This window comes from Daktulosphaira vitifoliae, unplaced genomic scaffold (genome assembly GCF_025091365.1).
Source record: "Daktulosphaira vitifoliae isolate Bord-2020 unplaced genomic scaffold, ASM2509136v1 Scaffold_2, whole genome shotgun sequence".
Lineage (NCBI taxonomy): Eukaryota > Metazoa > Arthropoda > Insecta > Hemiptera > Phylloxeridae > Daktulosphaira > Daktulosphaira vitifoliae.
Window position 1 is genome coordinate 15943287 of NW_026099573.1, and position 21445 is coordinate 15964731.

The 21445-nt window shown below is 26.3% G+C and overlaps 2 protein-coding genes across 4 annotated transcripts; one reads left to right on the forward strand and one right to left on the reverse strand.

The window, feature by feature from the left end:
- Positions 1-1975: 1975 nt before the first annotated feature.
- Positions 1976-17396, forward strand: LOC126899124 (uncharacterized). Of its 3 annotated transcripts, none has more exons than XM_050673676.1 (18): positions 1976-2426; positions 2793-2965; positions 3135-3180; positions 3653-3720; positions 4316-4419; positions 5280-5360; positions 5558-5650; positions 5807-5896; positions 10917-11009; positions 11567-11641; positions 14083-14157; positions 14316-14450; positions 14549-14643; positions 14709-14773; positions 15303-15346; positions 16448-16842; positions 16916-17079; positions 17178-17396. In XM_050673676.1, the coding sequence occupies exons 1-18, from the start codon at positions 2269-2271 to the stop codon at positions 17276-17278; spliced, it is 2055 nt and encodes a 684-aa protein (XP_050529633.1). In that variant the 5' UTR covers positions 1976-2268; the 3' UTR covers positions 17279-17396. The 3 variants fall into 3 exon arrangements, with proteins under 3 accessions (XP_050529633.1, XP_050529634.1, XP_050529635.1); XM_050673677.1 differs by having other exon boundaries at positions 5579-5650; XM_050673678.1 differs by lacking the exon at positions 10917-11009.
- Positions 14740-19915, reverse strand: LOC126899125 (uncharacterized). Its single transcript, XM_050673679.1, has 2 exons — positions 19682-19915; positions 14740-14787 (listed from the first exon to the last, which is right to left on the reverse strand). Exons 1-2 carry the CDS (start codon positions 19913-19915, stop codon positions 14785-14787), a joined length of 237 nt encoding a protein of 78 aa, XP_050529636.1. The 3' UTR covers positions 14740-14784.
- Between the last annotated feature and the right edge of the window lie 1530 nt (positions 19916-21445).

The following is a 21445-nucleotide window of genomic DNA, read 5'->3' on the forward strand; positions in this document are numbered from 1 at the left end:
TCATCCTTCATTTTCATTGGTATAAATTTAATTATATGTTGATAACTATCATAATTTTAACAAATAGTGGACGATGCTATTGTTTAAATATTTTATTAAAATTATTTTGAATTAAAATGTTTTTTTTTTAAGGAAAACATTGCATTAAAAAAATATGGCAGCATAAATTTCTTTGAAAAGACATTATTAACTGAAAGAACATACTATAATTATAACTTAGAGTCATACTCATAGACTGGATCCATTACGGGCCATAACTCAGTCTAGGCAAACAGGCAGTTGGGTAAAACCTAAATTTTGGGGAACTGTTTTGATAAATCAGATAGTAATTTCTCTTTCTCATTGGATAACCGAATTTGTTTATATTTAAAAATATACCAACGAGAAAAAAAGTGTATTTATGAGAGACCTATGTATGATTGGGTGGGACGTCCGTATACGTCTTAAAAGATATACAACAATCTTCTAAATACGCCACTGAAGAGGAATCCCGGGACTCAGTCTTAGTTATTGAAATTATAGCTTTAGTTGAATAAGGTATAAAAAGGTAATTTTCTTGATTTTGTAGTCTATGAGCATCCCTATCCAAAATGAAAATAATTCATTAGTAAAGTAAAATTTTTCTTATTTGGTAATAATAATTTGCTTATGAATCATAGGTGCAACTAGGAACGAAATTTTGGGGATGCTAAGAAACCATAACAAACAACATTCTTATATTCTTGTTCGCCTTAATCCCAAATACTTGGGGTCGGCCACCCTTATCTTAAACTTCCACTTGACACGATCTCCCACATCATCTACGCTCACATCAGCTGTCCTCAAATCGCATTCAATAGCATCCCTCCATATCTTTTTTGGTCTTCCTCTATCTCATCTTCCTTCAACATTTATTTCTATAACTGTTTTTACAGCTTCCGATTCTTCTCTTCTCATAACATGACCGAACCATCTAAGTCTATTTTCTCTCATCTTATCCATAATTGATGCTATACCTATACTCCCTCTTATATGCTCGTTCCTTATTTTATCTTTTCTAGTTACTCCACTCATCCATCTAAGCATTCTCATCTCTGCTCTACTTTCTTATCAATCGCTCAATATTCTGAACCATACATCATAGCTGGTCTCACTACAGTCTTGTAGAATTTACCTTTCAGCCTCATTGGAATTCTTTTATCGCATAAGACGCCAGACGCTTCTCTCCACTTCAACCACCCGCACTTAATTCTGTGTCTTAAATTCTCGTTAATACCACCACTCTTTTGCACAACTGCTAAACAAACAAACAACATTCTTATAGTTTAAAAGAAATCGGTCTGGTGAGAGCTGAGAAAAAGTGGTAACAGACTCAAAAAAAAAAACACATCATAGTAAAACTAATACCTTCTCAGGTATGCATCGAAGCTAAAAATGGAAAAAATATCAAAAATTAGCGATTTTTAAATTTGTAATTTTTTTGGAGATCTCACCCATTTACGGGGAACGAGGGAAATTATTTAAATTTTTGAGGGTAATGTCTTCAACTAGATACGATTTGTGATGTTTTGACGTATTGTTGAGAGAAATCGGTCCAGTGAGAGCTGAGAAAAATTGACAACAGACATAAAAAAAAAAAAACACATCATGGTAAAATTAATACCTTTTCAGCTTTGCATCGAAGCTAAAATTCACGGAGCCTAGAAATAACGAGTGCGAGCTTTGGGTTCCAATTCTTCGGTGAGAAAAAGTGGTAACAGACACAAAAAAAACACATTATAGTAAAATTAATATCTTCTCAGCTTCGCATCGAAGCTAATAATAGAATTAAAAATAAACTCGGACAATTTAAGATTTCGATTTACTTATTATTCATCCTGATAGATTATATGTATTGTGTAAAATATTTGTTAATATTCTAAAACTTTTATTTTGATATCTATTTTAGGAATAACGAGTTTCAGTTATTAGTTGTCATAATTTTAATTAAAAATTGTCATAAATTGAATTTAGCTGTTATTTTAGATTAATAGTGAGGGTCGACGATTTTATATTGTTTGAATACCTTAAGTCCGTGATTTTATAATAACTAAAAACAAATAAAAAATAATATACTCCCCTCTTCCTACCGTGAAGTCGTAATCTTAAGACATTATCATTTGTCTTGGACGCAGGAGACACACGTGTAATTAGCCTCCGTATTTTCATCAGTCATTCGTCTATTGTTATCCCTTCCACACCTTGGAGGATAACGTTTCTCTTAATCGTTAGTGTTTACTTTTAAATAAAATGGATTCTTATAATTTAAATTTTTATCGAATGATTCGTTCAGTTGATCCGGAAGGAATTTTAACTATACCTAATCAAACTTTTATTAATGAACATTTTCTTAAAAGATACTTTGATAAAAGTGAAGATTATGAAAAAGTAGATGTAGTTACTGTATGGTAAGAAATATTATAGCAAAATAAGCGAGATAGAGTTTGTACTATTGAATTGAAACTATTTATTTTTCACAAATTTTTTAATTTTTCTTTTAAAGTTATATAACATTTAATTTAATCATGGACGTCTCGTGTTGGTGATGGTGAGGCGAAACCATTTCCTTATTAAAATGTAATCGTTTTAGTCAGTAATTCTTTAATATAAAAGGATGCTACCAAAAAAAAATGTATAAAATAAGTCATACAATTTTGAAAAATTATTCAATCAGCAAAAATCAATTTTTCATACCTCCATATTTTCAGCTTTGGGATAACTATGATTACTTTTTTTATATATTATACAATATATTTTTGTGTTTTATTTTTTAGTGGAAAATTGATTATATTATTAAATAATTTTGAGGATATTACTATGTCACCTAGAAGATTACCAAGATTTGTACAAAATAATTTCCAGGAAAAGAAGTATCCATTTTTAATGATTGCTGAAACATTTTTTGGTTTAATCATTTTTTATAAAAATTCAATTGAAGCTTTTTTTAGTAAGTTCTATTTTTACAAGAAGATAACATATTTGAAGATAATTATAATTATAATGAAATTTAAGTTTAAATTTAAATTATTTGACTATGTATTGTAGATATGAAATTTATTTTTTTCTTTTGTTCATTATTTATGATATACTAATATTTTTATTAATTTTTTACATAGAATTGTGCCAGAAATCAATTATGTTTTTATTTCAATCAAAAGTGATGTAAGTTAATATACTCTTCTAAAAAATAAACAAATATAAGTTCTACAATTTTAATATTTTAGGTAATCAAAGTTTTGCATATTAATTCTATTTAGACATTAACACTATTAGTTCTCGTTTTATAATTTATCAACACATTTTTAAATTGAGCTAAATAAAAACTTGAGTAAAAATTTAAACAAATATATTTTTTAATTTAATTGTTTGTAATACTTATATATATAAGTATCTTAATGGCGAAAACTGTAGTCATTAAGACATTAACTTTTTTTTTGAGTAATTAACAATGAATTAAATTAAATTTAGTTTTAATCAATGATATTTGTTAAAGATATTAATAAATGTACTAAAAATTATTTTAATATCCAAAATTTCAAAAATATATTTTGTGATTTACTGCTTTGAAAATAAAACTTTTACATGTATTTAATTAACAACAATTATAGTTTTACTTGAATTTATGCATTATTAGGATTGATAAACCAAAGAGAATAAAAAAAACACAACCAAAGAAACAAAAAATTTCAAGAAAAAATGAAGGTATATATAAAATAAAATAAATATAAATAAAATAAAGAATATTGTTTATATTCTTTGTTATTGAACCATCTTTAATCAATTACAAAAAAACTTAAAATTGTCTGTGAAATTAAAAAATTGACTGCTAGAGTTTATTAAAATATTTAAATATTTTTTTCCTAGTCAAGTAAATGATATGCTTTGATTAGCTGCTGGTCAGGGTATATTAGTTATTAATATTTGGTAGTCTTCACTGTTATTCATAGGTATAAAGTTATAGAAGGAATATGCAGCCATAGATAATTTTTCATGTATCAACTATTGTATTAAGTTTAAAAGAATAGGTATCTTAATATTGTTAACTTTATTTATTTTATTTTATTTTTTTAAAAAATAATCCTTTGAACACAATGCAAACATGAAAATAAAATATAGAATTTTTTTTAATCATAAACATTGGCAAGTAAATAAGATTCTTTATGTTTCAGTGTAGTAGAAGTGTTCCCCACTGTTACCTTTTAACTCAGTTTTGTTATTCATATAATAATTTCTTAATTGTCTAATCATTTTATAAACATATTTAAAAAGTTTTTAATGGAAATTTTATGATATTTAGAAGAACAAATTATAACTACAAATAATGAAGATCAGTTTCAAAATGATATTAATAGAAGACATTCTGCAATACCCAGAATTTTTCAAGAAAGAGATTTGACCCTGGTAATTATTGCTTTTACTTTTTTTTGTATAAAATGTTGAAAAATATTGTATCACATGTTGTTTTCTTAAGTGAATTTTATACCAAATATTGAATTTTTAAATAATAATTAACTATTACTAGGCACTAACAAAAATATTTAAGAGGCATAGTAAATTGTATCATCAGGATTAGATCCATTAGTATGACAAAAATTAAGTTATCATACTATAGATATCATTATTTAAAATGTTATAATATTGTTATTATTTTATTAATAAACTTAATTGTACACTATGTTACAAGACTAGAGAGATGTGGGGGAGTCATCTTGGGATTAATAATTTTAGCATCTACACAGGAGCAATATGAACTAAAATATAAGGCAGAGGTCAAGTTTAATTTTTCTTTCACTAAAAATATTTGTTTATAGTAATGCACAATATAAATAATACATTTTGTGTGACTGGATGTAAAACAATTGGCTGAATTCTATGGGGGCTTGGATGACTCAGCTTTCAAAATGAAGAAAATTTTAGTAATTGTGTTTTAAAACATTATTTAGGATAGAGGAAAAATATTTCAGTAGCTTTCCTTCAATTATTTTATTTTATTTCCACCTATGATGTAAAGAGGATACCCTTTCCATAAATTCTACCCGGTTTAAACTCAAATAGCGGCAATATTCATGTATTAGAGTGTACATTTTTATCAGGCATTGCCAGAAATTGAATTCTACATATATCTATGATTTCATTATTGTATTAAAATGATACATTTTTTATGTTTGATGTATATAACAAAAAAATAATACTATTGTTTAGCAATTTTTCTTAAAATCATAATTGTTTACTTTATTTAAAATCTTATATGGTTTAAACAGAACGCTATAGGGGAAAATGCTGCTACACAAATGAAAAATATAGATTCACAAACAGAAACAGTAAATTTAAATCATAATCAGGTAGTGTATCTTTAATTTACTATCCTTATTTTTTTATTTTGGCCTATGCATCCAATATACTATTAATTGTATATTGGACATAGAGGCCAGTTAAAAAAAATTATTATTTTGTTTTAATAATAAATTAAATGTATGATTTATTTGAATTTTAAAATTATCTAACAAATAGCATTTTGTTTATTTTATAAATATTTTAGCTAATACAGTACACTATGCAGGAAAATTCTGCAATAATACCAATAGAAAATTTAAATGTGCAACCAGAAATAGTTAACTTAAATCAAAATCAGGTAATATATTTTCTGTTTACTTGCCTAGTTTAAGATAATAAATCAATCAAATTATTTATTTTGTTGTAATAGTGAAATAAATGTATAAAAGCAATTTTTGTATTTGAAAGTATTTATTTATTATTAATGTTTTATTAATTTTATCAATTTTAATAGTTTATGCTAGAGACTCTGGAAGAAAATACTCAAATACCAATGGAATGTATAAAAACACAACCAGAAATAATTAACTTAAGTCAAAATCAAGTAATATATTATAAATATAGAGTTTTAATCACTATAAAAATTATCAACTGGACTATTAGTTTGGTATATACATATTTGATAATGTAATGCAATTACATTATGATTAGATTTCTAGTATTCAGTAAACTATATCTCCACAATAAACCTTAGTGTTAAGGTTCTTTATATTATATATATAGGGTGTTCAGTAAGTAAGGAAATGGATTTTTATTGTTCTCATTGTTTATATTAATTGACCTGTTTTCTTACTTACTAAACACTGTATATGGGATATTAACAAACAACACGACTAAAATAATAGTTTTTCCTCTTAGATTATTATAATAAACAAAGTATAAAATTATTTACAATATATATAATACCAATCATATAAACAAATGTTATAATAAAACACTTACAAATATTAACATGTATGAATTAAATGAATACAACAACAAAAACACGTCTTAGCTGACACTTGATTCAAGTTTACCCAATATTTATACTGTATGATACTGCTACCTACCTCTAGGCTCTGGTAGAAGTACCATCTAGACATCAACAGTGCCCACATATATATAAGGGGATTAGAGACTAAAATAATTAGTATACAATATATTAATATCTGTACAAGTAAGCATCTGTAAGGTGGTTTTTTGTTGTGCTGCCTTTTCAGCTGAGATCGTAGTTGGGCTGGGCAAAAAAGTAAAGACATATGGAGTATAAACAAGTTTATACATCAAGTCTCCCCTATGGATGATCAAAGAGTCCTGTCTTTTCGGTGAAATTAAGTATCTCTCTAGGTCTTAGGTTTTTAATATCTTCTTTTTCAGGAAAAGGTTTACTCAAGTCATTTGATCTTAGTGTGGACAAGGCTTCATATTCGGACATAATGTAAAATGAGTCTTCCTTTTCTACTCCACGCTTCCTGCACAATGGTGATTCCGATAACCCCATTGCGTAAAGATGTTTAAGCAAGTGACCATGTCCTGCCAGTAAACCAGTCAAAGTGCTTATTTGATGTCTAGTCATGCTATTCAGATCACCCAGCAGTAGACGGGGGGTCTTGATAAACATTTTAGATTGTTTAGATACTACCAAGTACTTCCAGATTTTCCTGTGTTATTCTCTGCACCAATTCTTGGGTAGTGCTTTGAGTGATTGCTCAGTGAGTCCTACCACTAGTTCTGGCCCAACATAGGTGTTGTTTGCTCTTTTCCTGACTAGAAAGTCTGCATTTTCATTTTCAATGACACCGTTGTGTCCTGGTACCCACGCTAGTATAACTTTGTTGATTCTCGATAGTGATTCTAAAGTTTCCCTGCATTTGAGGACAAGCTTTGAATTCACCTGATCATTACAAAGTGCTTTCAAAGCTGCTTGACTGTCACTTAAGGTAGTTATTTTTCTATTCTTGTACCAGCAAGTTTTGAACTCCTACCAGTATTGCCATCACATCTGCTTGGAAAACAGAGGGTGTTGTGCCCAATGNGAACCCCTACCAGTATTGCCATCACATCTGCTTGGAAAACAGAGGGTGTTGTGCCCAATGACATGCTGACATTTATTCGTGACTTTAGACCCCAAATGCTAGTACTTACCTTTCCTGATTCTTTGGATCCATTTGTATACATTACAAATCCTCCTTTTTCAGTCAGGTGGTTAATATTCCATTCTCTACATGTAGTGATTTCCACTCTGTAGGGAATGTTATTCATAAGAACTGATTGGGTATAGATGGTTCAAATGTAAATTGCAGCACCTTTTTTTCTTCTATTAAAAAACTGATTTTATATATGTTTGATTACCAGTCAAATTGTTTTATTATTCTTGCTAATTTTAAATGTTAAATTTAGTTAAGATAACAGAAACTCTCCAATTCAAGACCAAGTCACTAGATTATTTGTGCGTTTAAATGTACTTGACTATCATTTTGGATACTAGTATTCTTTTACAAAAAGTTGATCCATTAAAAATTAAAAATCGGTTTCAATTAAACTCTGCCCATTCTTCTAGGTTTCTTAAGAGAACCACAGTTAGGCGTGTGCGAGTCAGACTATGCAATTGCTAGCACTGGTCCTAGATGTCTCATTCAGTACTGTTTTCACATTATATATACCCAAGTAAATTTTAAAAAATATCAACTTCTTGAAATAGAATATTTTTGAAAACAAATAATAAAGGGTAAGGCGGGATTATGAGATTTTAGATTTTTCCTAATTACTGTGAATAGATTTAAAATCTAAAATTTGCATGAGTTCTACATCAATATTTAGCCTACGACTATAAATGTTTTTAATCATCTCCTTCATATTTTAAGGGGCAAAAATGAATTTTTCTGAAAATTGTCATTTTTGTAATATTTCCACGAGTTTGGGGTGAGATGACGAAAACTATTGTAAAACTCTAACCAAAACTATTTTAAAAAATACTGGTCTTAATTAAATATTATTTTTAAAAGAGAAATTTGAAAAAAAAAAAATTTCCATAGTGTAATAATATCTAAATATCAATGTTTGAATAATTACATCAAAATATGCAAAATATGAATTTCTACCACATCTTTGGTCTTAGATGGCATAATTATTTATAGACTTAATATTCGATGATTTACTAGAGTGCGTATTTATAGTATGGTGGTACTGCTATTATATACTAGAGCGTGTAACGTTGGAAATTCTACTTTTACACCTATATGTTAATGTACTAGAGCGCGTCGTGGTCGGTTATAATAGTGTTGTCGAATTTTAAATGAATTCCGGGCTTGTAATTGAAATATATGAGTACTATTTCTATGTACTAGAGCGCGTGACATTTGAAATTTAACATGCACATCGACACTGCTAGGGTACTAGAGCTCGTCGTGGTTGGTTATAACATCGTTTGGTTGCTGCATTCTAAATCTACGTTGTGTGAGAGGGTTCTGTTATTTTGGTGATGCTAACAATGTATATTAATAACGTAAGATTTCTGAATTTAACAAAGTTCTGACTATTAGGTCCGAATTAATTTTGTTTCACTTTACTTCATTTTAAGTTTGGCTGTATCCAAAATCTATGAATAATAGTTTAGAGATGTCTCCAATTATTTTTTGTGGACTAATTTGTTTAAATAAACCATTAAGTTTAGTTTATTGGAAAGTTGATCTATAAATAGTATAGTGAGCATTAAAAATAAAAAATTAGTAGGATTAGTTTTTACTATATTGAAATAACTGGTATAAATGGTTAAGAAACCTCCTTCTTTGAGGAGTCTGCGATGGCGCTTAATGGGCTGATAAAAGCGAAAAAAAAATACTGAAATAACTTTTTTGGGACCCTTCCAAGATACAAAAATTAGTGTAGGTCTGAACTTTATCATATTATTAGACTTAGAAAAAAAATTATACAAATTATTATTATGATGCATGATACATCATTATTATATTCTAATATTAAAAAATAAAATTCTGAAGTATATATTAACCGTCATTTCTGTTTTCTTAATTTTGAAACCTAGTCTTTAAAACAACAAAATCAACAAAAAAAGTGGTTTTTGATAGATAAGTTGGACACAATATACATTCACAGCGTCTAGTGCCATCATGAAAATCTTTAATTACTTACTTTGTCTTTCTTTACTTTGATTATTAGATGCGTGGATATTTTCTTTTATTAACTTATGAAAATGTATTAACACAATGTGATAATCAAGAATTGTATAGTTAAATGCATAAAATTATTCTGAACAAATTTTTATGATTAAAAGAAATGTGTGAAACTTTTAATCATATAGGTTGAATTATTGTAGGGAGTTAGGTAAAAGTATATAATTTTCAATATGTATATGATTTTGTGTACACTAGTACTTTTGTTGTATTCTCATAAGTAGTCTTTGTTTAGTGACATGAAAGAATATCAAGTTTTTCCTTTAAAAATTTCTTGGAAAACTGATACAACAAACATTTTAACATTTTATTTTAGTGATTCTCTTTTTGTGTTACAAGTTTTTCTGTGTAAAATCTATTGAATTATTTAAGAAGTTGATAGCTATTGCTGCTTGGGTTTTTTTCCGCTTCATCGATCTTGAAGTCTAATTTTCTCACATGTATTATTTTTGTCCTGCCTTACTTATCCATTAATAGATGAATTACCTGTCTTCTAAGTTTTGTAAAAAGTTACCTTATATTATTACTAACATTGACTTCAAAGCCCACAAAAAGTTTTTTCTTCTACGCCTGAGAATCTAGTCAGTATTTTAAAAATGCCTCCAATACATATTAGATGAGCCATTTTTCTTTAATTCCAGTTTTATTTTTTCAAAATCTTAATGACTTTCTGGGATAACCTTGGAAATCTAGTATGTAAGCAAACATTTTTATGTAAATTGTATGTTTGAATGCCATATTAAGATCTCATTATTTCTTTAAAACTTCAAGTATTTGATATTGTTAGTAGTCATTTTAACATACTGTTATTAGTTGCAGTGATCACAAGTGTTTCATCAATAAGTGATTTTTTTAAAACCTTGATAATCCTTCTTAATATTAGGTAGCTCAAGGCACAACAAATTTTTTTTTTTTTTTTTATTGGATCTCAACTTTTACCATGTATATAGTATCATGGATTATTTTTAGTTTGCATCAAAGAGTTTCACTAATTTTATAGTCTTGATTTGAAATTCTTCTATTTTAATAACAACAACTCCTAGTATGTCTACAGCTCTTGTATAATGTTTGCTGATATCACCTCTTTACGAGTAAATGGTTTATATTTAGATTGTTAGCAAAAGTTTTCCAATTTAACTATTCTTTTGTGTAGAGCTATTGAACATAAATTATGCTAATATTATTATTTACGACATAGTTTCTCGGGGTTGTAATTCCAACTATTTTTGCAACAAAATTAACTAATTTTTTACTTAAAAGTGTAAATTTATTTAGTTAGTAAACTTAATAAATAAAAAAACAATATTTGTTTTTTATCTTATTTCTCATAAAAGATTAAGATCTTATAGATTTATCTTTTTATTCATATTTTCTTTGCTGTATTAATTTTAATAGCTTATACAAACGGATATTGAAGAAAATGCCAATAAAATGCCAATAGAATATATAAACGCACAACCAGAAACAATTAACTTAAATTATAATCAAGTAATTAATTGTTTAAACTAATTGTAATTACTAGATTAATCTTAAGGAATCATTCGGTATTATAATAGCATCTGAAGTGCATTATCATGGATTAAGACCCTTATGGGTGACCTTATTTTCTAAATGAGAGATGAGTACTATACAGGGTGTCCTACTGTGATTTACTAATTTGACTATATTAACTAATATTAAAATTAGTAAATTTTGTGGGACATCCTATTTGGTTAGTATGTCTTTTTCCGACAATCTAACTTATTTTTAAAATCTGTTCAAAAGCCTCTCTTCAGAAATAGTTACTATGTCAATGATACTTAAATATAGGCTTAAAAATTATATATCATCTCTTATTACTTCCATAATATATATTTAATTAAAATTTTCTTTTAAATTTTTGTTGTTTTAAAAGAAACAGGACAAAAATTTTAGGTTTGCACATAGTAATAAAGCTTAAAAATTATTTACCTTTTGACTCTTATTTTTATAAAAAAGCTCATTAGAAATAAGTAGCAATAATTTATTAATTAAAGTTACTTAAATATATATATTTTTTTAATTAGGTGAATGAATTAGAAGAGGCTGAGGTTCAACAATTACATGAACATAATGAATGTTCCCAAGTTGTCAAAAAAAAAGTAAGTATTTCTAGGTTAAACATTTTTTTATTAACATAACTCTAAATAGGAAAATTATCCAAAATTACACATACCTATGCTTATAGATGCTATTTGCACTATAGCATAAACAATCTTAAGTTAACAACAAACTTAGGTTAGTCAATCAGAGTGAGTATATGACCTGCTTCAGAAGATATGCATGTTGAGCAATTTGAAATGATCTCAAATTTTAGTATTGTGTAAAAATGTATATTTATAGGATTGATACAGTATTTTAGTTAGTTGTAAGACAATGGTTGTGTTAGTTTCTAATTAACTGGTACTTTTTCTTTGTTATCTAGTATTTATACAGCTATTATAATATTTTTGATATGTTTTAGCTATTTATGGTATTAATTTTACTATGATGTATTTTTTTTTGTGTCTGTTACCACNTGATATGTTTTAGCTATTTATGCTATTAATTTTACTATGATGTATTTTTTTTTGTGTCTGTTACCACTTTTTCTCAGTTCTTACGGAACCAATTTTTTTAACGATACGTCAAAAAATCACAAATCATATCTAGACAAAGACAATACCCTCAAAAATTGAAAAAATTTCCCTTGTTTCCATTAAATAGAGGAAATCTCCAAAAAAAATTTTCCACAATAAATTAACTTTTGAAAATATTCAGGAAATAATGACACTTTAATAATATATCTTAAATTAAAGCTTGTATAATATAATTTATTATGGAAAAAAAAATTTCGAACTTTATTTTGTCTTCATGGTGAAAATACTATAATACTATAATACTAGCTACTGTATGCTACTTTTGTGTTAAAATTCTCTATTTTATATTTTTAATTTTATATTTCTATAACTTTTTGAAAAATGTATGGATTAATACAATTTTTTTTATGGTAAATACTATTTATATACCTCTTTCAATTACTGTCAGATATCATCTATACTTGTCCCAACTATCCCACATTATACTGTGCCGCGAACCAAATGTGGTACTGTTGTTTTTTATTGATGATCTCAATAAAAATGTTATTTCAATATTAATGAAAACTAAAAATATCTACATTGACTGTTTTATGATTACTGTAATTTTTGGTATATTTCCCTTTATTACCGGAAATGTGGGATATTTTTTTAAATTATGGCATTGATAGGTTCAACTAAATAAGTTTTGTAATCTTAAGATGTATCATTGAGCAAAATCTGTCCAATAGGTTGAATTAATAAGTTGTTCAAAAACTTACTTGTGACTAACAAATAAAAACACATCTTTTTTTCAACAAATTTGACTTTATCGTTCAATATAGTTTTCTTCTAAAGTGATACATTCATTCCAGTGACGTTCTAACATTTCTATGCCCTTCAAATAGAACGATTTATGTTTACCCTTAAAATACACCTTATTTTTGGCAATGACTTTTTCCTTGGAGCATCCGCTTGAGATTGGCGAAGAGGTAGTATTTGCTAGGGGCCAGGTCTGGACTATATGGTGGTTATAGTAAATAACTCCAAACAACTCTACGAATCATCTACATGTTGTTGTTGTTTTTGGTACACTGTTAGTAAACGTGACATCCAGCTTTCTCATACCCAAATATTAATGTAGAATATGATACACACAGTCAATTGAGATCTTTATATATATATATATCACAAACTTTTACTTAAAGATTTTTAAACACGATTTTGTGGATTTTTTTTGTTTTTTGGTGTAATTCCTTATTTAGGTTCTTGAATGTGGAGCGTCATTTGTGTCCGTATAACTGTATTTAAATTCAGAAACCCAGCAACAAATAGTTGTTTTTAATAGGGCAGAGTCCTTACAACACTTTTCATTCCTGGGTTTTCACAGTGTTTTTCCCATCAAATAGCAGTGTTTAATCAACATATGAAATTTGTTTTTATCTATTGTTTACAAAATAACACCAGTAGCTTCAGTTAAATGACTGTAACTTAGGAATGATTTATTGAAGTGTTATGAATTTTTGACATGTTTCATTTGAAGGTTGGTACTAACTAAAAATTATAAGGATAAATTATTAAAGTTTGCATCTAAGCGTTAGTCCCAAGACTTTTCGAACAACCTATTAGAGGAGTAATTGTGTATACTGACACATACAAAAAAAAAAAATAATAATAACAGCAGAGTATAACTAATAGTTTACCAGCTAGCTATTGAAGCTAATACATTATAAAAAGCAAATTGTTATTATAATAGTACTCGCAAAACTTATTTTCCTTAAGTTGAGTTGATTGCACAAATTATTATTTGAATTATATTATTAAATTGTATTAGTTAATGACCTATAACAAATAGTTTCTGTAATTTTTGATTAAATTTTTATATTTCAGAATACAATTGTCATCTGTTTATTATTGACTTAAGATAAAGTTTTTGTAGCTTGCTATTTCACAGCTTAACTTGGAATTATATTATTTTTTTTTTTTAGAAGAGAAAAAATATTTATAATAATGAAAATTTAAATTTAAAACGGTTGAAGAAAATGAAAATTTGTTTGCCTAAAGTAATCACACTATTAATTATAATTCTATGTTTTTTAATACTACAATACATAACATTATTTATGTGTTTTTTTCCTTTTATTTTTTAATATTAATACTATGTAATTGTGTATACATAATATAATATTAATTTCATAAATTAATTTCCTAAACAAATTAGAGACCATTTCAGTATATTGCTACGAGATATAATCAAAGTATAAGCCATTTTCCATTAAGATATTTTGAGTTAAATAAAATGCTTCACATAGGATTTTCTGCAGTAACAATTCAAAAAGAACTAGATGAAATAGAAGTATGCTAGTAATTAGTAGCTTACATTTTGATGCTACATTTTAATTAGTAGCTTAAAAATATTACAATTAAACTAATTATCCTAATATTCTATATTAGATTTCAAATGGTATTTTTAGTAGATATATGACAAAAAATGAATATAATGCTATTGTTGAAAAGTGCAATAACTTAAAACACCCTGGCCATAACAGGTGTGTGATAATATTTCTATAATTTTTCAAATCAATTAAAATTACTTTTATTTGTTATTTTTTAGTATATTTAAGCAAAGCTTAAACAATGAATTACCTCATTTGAATCTGATTCCATTAGCAGAAGAATGTAAGTATTAGTTACTGAAAAAAATAAAATAAAAATTTTTTTTGTGTAAAGATGAAAAAATATTAATTTTATTATGATATATTTACTGTTATTCCTTTATTGTGACTAACATTTAATAAATGGGAAAATTTATCAAAAATAACAATTTTATAAAAATAGCAAATATCGTTTGTGGAGACTGGTTTTGTTAAACAAATTTTACAAATAGATAAAAAAAGTTCTTATTTTTTGACAAAAAAATCTTCCATTTATAAAAATGCCCAGATACTTCTTAATCAAACAATTTATGAAATGGTATGTAGTAAGGTGGAATTAAAGATTATAAATTGAAAATCTTTATTATTCAATTTAAAGAACTTTTTATATTAATTCAATCACTAAATAATTTTTTTAATGATTTATTTAAACTCTTGGCTTTACATAGTTTAAAATCCAAAAAATATAACAAAAAAAGATTATTTATTTATGTATCTAAAGTTATAAATGATTTATATTTTACTAATTGAAATTTTATTTAAATATCTTTAAGGTTTAACCAACAATAGTCTTGTATGGAGAAGTACTGTAAATGAGGTAACAATCAATTTCATAAAACTGTAACTTTAAAAATTAAACCAACTATAACATGTCTGAATATAGATGGATTTTTTTTTTTTTTTATTTAATGAATCTTTTCTATTAACATTTTTTTTAAAATTTTGAAGTAGATTTAATAGTTTATATAATTAAAATATTGGATTTTGTAATCAAATTCCTAAATTCACTATTATACAATATTTTTGGTATTTATTCAAATGATATAGTTTTAACTCTTACATTGTATTTGATTGAACTAAAATTATAGGAATAATGAATTTGATTTTTTTATTAGATTAAGCCACTTTAATACATATATTTTCAGTGATATGTTTAGAATTTTTTTATGTGAGGCAGACCTCTGGTGTTAGAAGTGGAATTTATGGCTAAGCTTATCCAAAAGTAAAATTAGTACCTCCGAAAATGAATATTATTATACAGTGTTCAGTAATTAAGGAAACAGGTCAATTGTTACAAACAATGAGAACAATAGAAATCCAATTCCTTACTTAATGAGCACTCTATATATAATGTTATATAAAAATATACAGGGTGTTCAGTAAGTCAGGAAACGGGTTTCTATTGTTCTNAAAATATACAGGGTGTTCAGTAAGTCAGGAAAGTTTCCTGACTTACTGAACACCCTGTATATTTTTTAAACTCTCCCTGTGATTTGTGGTGTTATATATAAGAAATATCTTTCTACCCTACCTAATTGAAAAAAATTGTACCTTTGTAACGTAATTATTTTCACTTAGAGTAAATATCACCACTATCTCACCTAGATAAGCCCTCGCACATATCAAAATGTAATGCGGGTGATTTTAAAGGATATATTTATTTATTTTTTGTAGAACTGTGAAGAAAATTACTAACAATCAGCAATTAATTTTTTATATTAAAATTATATTTATAATTTATAAATTTTTAATAATAAAAATTACAATAATAACTTCAAATTAGGTGGTCATTAGCATGTGTCATGGCCCAGGTAATAGTTCCGCCTATAACCAGAATTATTAGCTTAACATTCTAACAGACATAATTCAAATGTTGAATCAACACTTATTAATTATTAATTTATTTTTAACTGTCTAGATGAATAAAAAATTAAGTGACAGTGTTAAAGATATCTCAGCTCTCATTAAAATTGGTAATGATTGGGATGAATTTGAAGCTGAAACAAAACGTAGAATTAACCAAAGTCTTTTACCCAAGAAAAGCTCCATAATTCCTAGGTTATCCAACATTGATATTTCACAACCTATACTTCCGTTTAATTCGCCTCCCAACATAATATTTTTGAATGAAAATCCTTCTATGATTAATTTTCCACAGCACAATTCAACTGCTTTTCCAGAAGTTATGTCTAATTATGTTGACCAACTACCATCAAATGATTCTCTAATTAAAAATAAGCGTGATACTGAGTATGAACCACGTAATATCATTTGTAGTGATGAATTTAAACTTCAAGATAATGTGTCTCATATGTATGTGTTCATTGCAATGTGTAAAAAAATGATATAATAATATATTTATATATTTTTATGTGTTAATTAAAAGTCCATTAAATTCAAGTGGTGAGAAATCAATTGAAGTGTTTGAAAACATTGTTGAAATGATTAATCAAAGTTCCAGCCAAGAAAATGAATTGAAATTTACCCAACTATGCCCAACTCGAATTACCAGCCGGAAAAAAGCTTGTAAAATATTTTCTACACTATTAAGTAAGCGAATAACTTTTTTATGAATAAAAGTGAAGGTATATTAAAAAAAACTTATGTTTTTTTATAAAATGTATAATCAAATATATTTGTTTTTAAAGGATTACACAAAGAAAAAAAAATTTCGATCACACAAACTAGTGGAAGTATGGATCCAACACTTATTAAATTAGAAATTAATACTCATTTTAATAATTTTTAATATGCTAGTGGATCACTAAGATTTGACGATTGATTCAATCGAATAATTATCATTTAGTTTTTATTTAAAATTTTATTAAAAAAAATTTGTTAAACCTAATTCTTAAATAAATGTCTATTAAAGAAAACATTTTTTTTGTAAATAATATCATAGGTTAATCTATGGCACGCACCGCTGTGCTGGAATTATTTTACTTTTTGTTTCTAAGTTGTATTTTAGAGTTTATGTATTAGTGTATATATTTGTCAGTAGCATATTTAGAAATATATGACGGGTCCATATAGCTTTTAGAAAATAGAGTAGTGGGTCGGATTCACCCCTTCCCCACCGTCAACAATAATTTCATATCCATCGGGTCCAGGGTCCGCCACGGACCTCGTCCGTAAATATGCTGTTTGTTTTTATACATTTTTTTGATGGCCCTTCCCTTTATGTTGACACAGTTATCGGCGACTAACGGACTGTCAGGGTAATGTATTAGAAATCGCGAAAAAAAGTTAGTACACCGAAGAATTGGAACCCCAAGCTCGCACTCGTTATTTCTAGGCTCCGTGAATTTTAACTTGTTTTTAAGTAATAGTGAATTTAAATACAATCAATTTTTAATAGAATTCCTTTTTCAAAAAAAAATCCAGAATTAGGCTAAAATATAACAAGAATATTGTGAAACTTAGTGATGATCAATCTGTAACCTTAGATAATTCAACAAATGTAACAATTGTAAACGGTAATTATCTTAGTCACAAAGTTGTATGTTTATTTACGATATTTTCGTATTACTAAAAACAATTATTAGTATTTTTTTTCAATTTGATAGTAAATTATTAAAATTTGATAGGGTGCACAATAATCGGAAACGTAATTTTAGCTGTACAAAATTAATATAATTCAGAATTTTTAATTTTTAATGGAAAAAAGGTAAATTTTTTCAATATCCCCCTTATTAGAGGAAGTCATAGTGGTCTTTATCAATTTTTCACGTCAAAATGCATGTTCGAAGGTTGGTATATAAAAATCGATGAAAAAAATATCTATAAAATATATTATTTATAAAAATGTATTATCGGTTTTCTGTATTTCAGTTTTTTTCTTGTACTACATTTATATTATTGTAAATAAAATCGTTATGTTGATTCTACTCGGATATTTCAATATTAAGCTACCTATCAAGCAGAATAGATGGCTCGGTTATACAATTATATATAAATTATGATCATTAATACTAACATTATATCATTATGCAGCCATCTATATTAATGGTGTGTATTGGGGGGGAGCTCCCTACAATTTTTTTTTGTGAACTTTACATAATTTTAGCACTCCTTGGATTTTTGCTCTAGTCTGCTTGTATTTGGTTGTTTTCTCATGCAAGAAATATAAGAATCTGAAGACTATAAAATACTTTGTATTAGGTCTTTATTCTAACATCAAATTATTTTATAATATAATCAAATTTTTAACTTATAAACATAATTAAATACCTAAATATATACAAAAGCAGGCATATAATACAATGGATATAATTTGACAAATAAATTTGCTATTTTTTTGCATAATTATCGAATTTACAACATCAATATTACACCTAGGAGTTGCGGTTTTCAATGTTATACTAAAGCGTTTTATAAGTTCAACATTTAAATCCGTAATTTAGGCACTTATTCAGAATATTTAAAAAAATGATGTGCAATATTAATGTCAATAGTAGGTGAACTACCTATTTATTGAAAATAATATAAAAGATTACTTAATAAAAATCAAAATTTTAAAAGTTACCTCGAGTAATTTGTATTTCTAATTATATATGATTTTAAAATACTTATTAATAAAAATTGTGGTCCCATGTATTTAAGTTTACTTATGTATATATTTTCAATAGATTATTTTTGTATTTTTGAAGAAAATAAATTAGAAAAAAATATATACAGGTAAAAAATGAGTTTTGAATATGTTTTTTTATATTATATTAATTATTTACACGTTATTTTAAAGTTTAATAAAATTTCAATTGTTATTTCATTTTTTTTTGTTGAGATTAAGACGTGGAAAAAGAAGAAAGAATGTATCTTAATTATTATAAGAAATTTTTTTTTTGGATAATTCATTGTTAAGTACAATCATTTATTGCTAAATGTTAATCTCAATAATTATTGTCATCTTGGTAATGGCTTTAATTTTTAGCATGTAGGATTCAAAAAATTAATTATCAATTTTAAATTGACGAAGATGTACCGAGCAGGGCTCAAATGTTTTTTGGGGTGTCATTCGATCATCGTATTGTGCTGCGGCTTTCTTTTTTAAATAACGAAGTAGTCGATGTCTAGCACTTGAGTTTCCATCGTTTTGCAAAGGGAATTTAACTTCAGTAATTTTCGGCTCTCGGTTAATAGGTGAATTGCTTACCTTCTTTGTGTACCGTAAAGGTCTAATCGACGCAAATAGTTGACTTGGCTTACATGTTGGTAAAGGCCAGTTCAAGCATTCAGGTCTTCCCATACATTTAGGTAATCTACACTCTTGTTGCATTCCATCATTTCTGGTACACTTGCAACTTACAATTATTTGGCCACCTCTTAACTCCACATTTTGAAACTCTGCTGTTGGGCTTATTTCGCAAGTACTTGCTGACACTTTCATTATTCCCTAAAAGAAGTTTTACTAAGTTGTTTAAACTTTTTTGCTATTTTTTACATAAAAATACAATATTAAATTTTTGAGGATTCGAAAATTTTAAATAAAATTTTTTGAGATTCTTTTCATTAATTTTAAATTATTCTGTGAATAAATAATAGTTAGCTATAGATAGTATAATTTATCGTGTCAAATGGGGGTTAAGATTAAGGGTGGATGACCCCAAGTAGTTGGGATAAAGGTGAGAAAAAAAAATTGTATTGAATCCAGATATACTTTGAAATTTTGATAGTCTCCTGCTCATTTATATGTGACAGTGGGTAGTGTGAGTGTTTTTGAAATTCGTAAAGACATTTTTTTGAAAGGATCTAACGAAAAAAATTGTATCTTCGCCATTTAATTATTTTTGTTATAAGAGGGATATGGGTGTTAAATCCTCCAGATAATTATGACAGTGATTATTTAATAAGTATTCCGAATAATTTTCATAAATATTAGGATATTTTTATAGTAAAATTTATTCCATAACTTATTAACTGTCAGAATAAGACGTAGTTTATATTTATAAATAATGTATTATGAGTTATAAAAGAAAATGTTAATGTATTCAAATACATATTTTGTTTATAATTTCTCTGTATATTTTGAATTACAAATTTTAAATATTATTAACATGCATTTTAAACAGTGTTTAAGTTAACTTGATAAATTAAATTGTTAAAAAAATAAATTGTATAAATGTCAAACTGTTTTTTTAATTAAAAAAAAAAAACCCAATTACTACATACCACTTTAATACATGCTAAAATTTTAGTTGTTTGATTAAATTTTTTTTGAGTAACTAAGCAATATATATATATATATATATATATATATATATATATATATATATGTATATAAACTTTTACCATTTTACATTGGTTAATTCAAATTGGCCAAGTATATATCCGGCTTAAGAGCGCCTCTAGGATTAAATTGTATTAGGGATAAGAATCATTTTTAAATTGAGGTTAAAAATATTTTTTATTTGATGGCCTGAGTATTGCATGTCCTTTTTTTAATTTATACGTAATTACATTACTTGTATAGGCGCAATCTAAAGAAGTATATTACATGTGAATTTATATAAAAATATTTTTAAAAAGAAGAGAAATTAAGTTTTTAATACTAAAAATTTTGTTTTAATTGTGCCTATGATTACTTAAAAATGAGCCGTAAATTTATATTATCTAATGGTTAGATCTAATATAAATTAGCTATTAAATCAAGTAGAAATTATGCCCTTACTGAAGTCTCCTAAATTTTTTAATTTTTGTTTCTTTATTAATTCCTTTATTAAATAAATCAGTTATGTAAGTAAATAAACTGGGATCTGTGTAACACAGAGAAAAAGTAGATATAAATATATCATTTTTTCATATCTATAAATTTACTAAAGTTTATTGGCTATTATTTTTAACATCATCTCTTATATAACTTATTAAGATGTCAACTTAATTTTTTTAAATGACAACACGCATTATTTCTATCTTATAA

Bases quoted from the DNA above. Each gene is read 5' to 3' on its own strand.
- LOC126899124 (XM_050673676.1), top strand. From the start codon at position 2,269: ATGGATTCTTATAATTTAAATTTTTATCGAATGATTCGTTCAGTTGAT. The intron at 2,427-2,792 runs GTAAGAAATATT...TTTATTTTTTAG, and splicing joins GTAGATGTAGTTACTGTATG to TGGAAAATTGATTATATTAT. The intron at 15,347-16,447 runs GTAACAATCAAT...TTAACTGTCTAG, and splicing joins GGAGAAGTACTGTAAATGAG to ATGAATAAAAAATTAAGTGA.
- LOC126899125 (XM_050673679.1), bottom strand. From the start codon at position 19,915: ATGAAAGTGTCAGCAAGTACTTGCGAAATAAGCCCAACAGCAGAGTTT.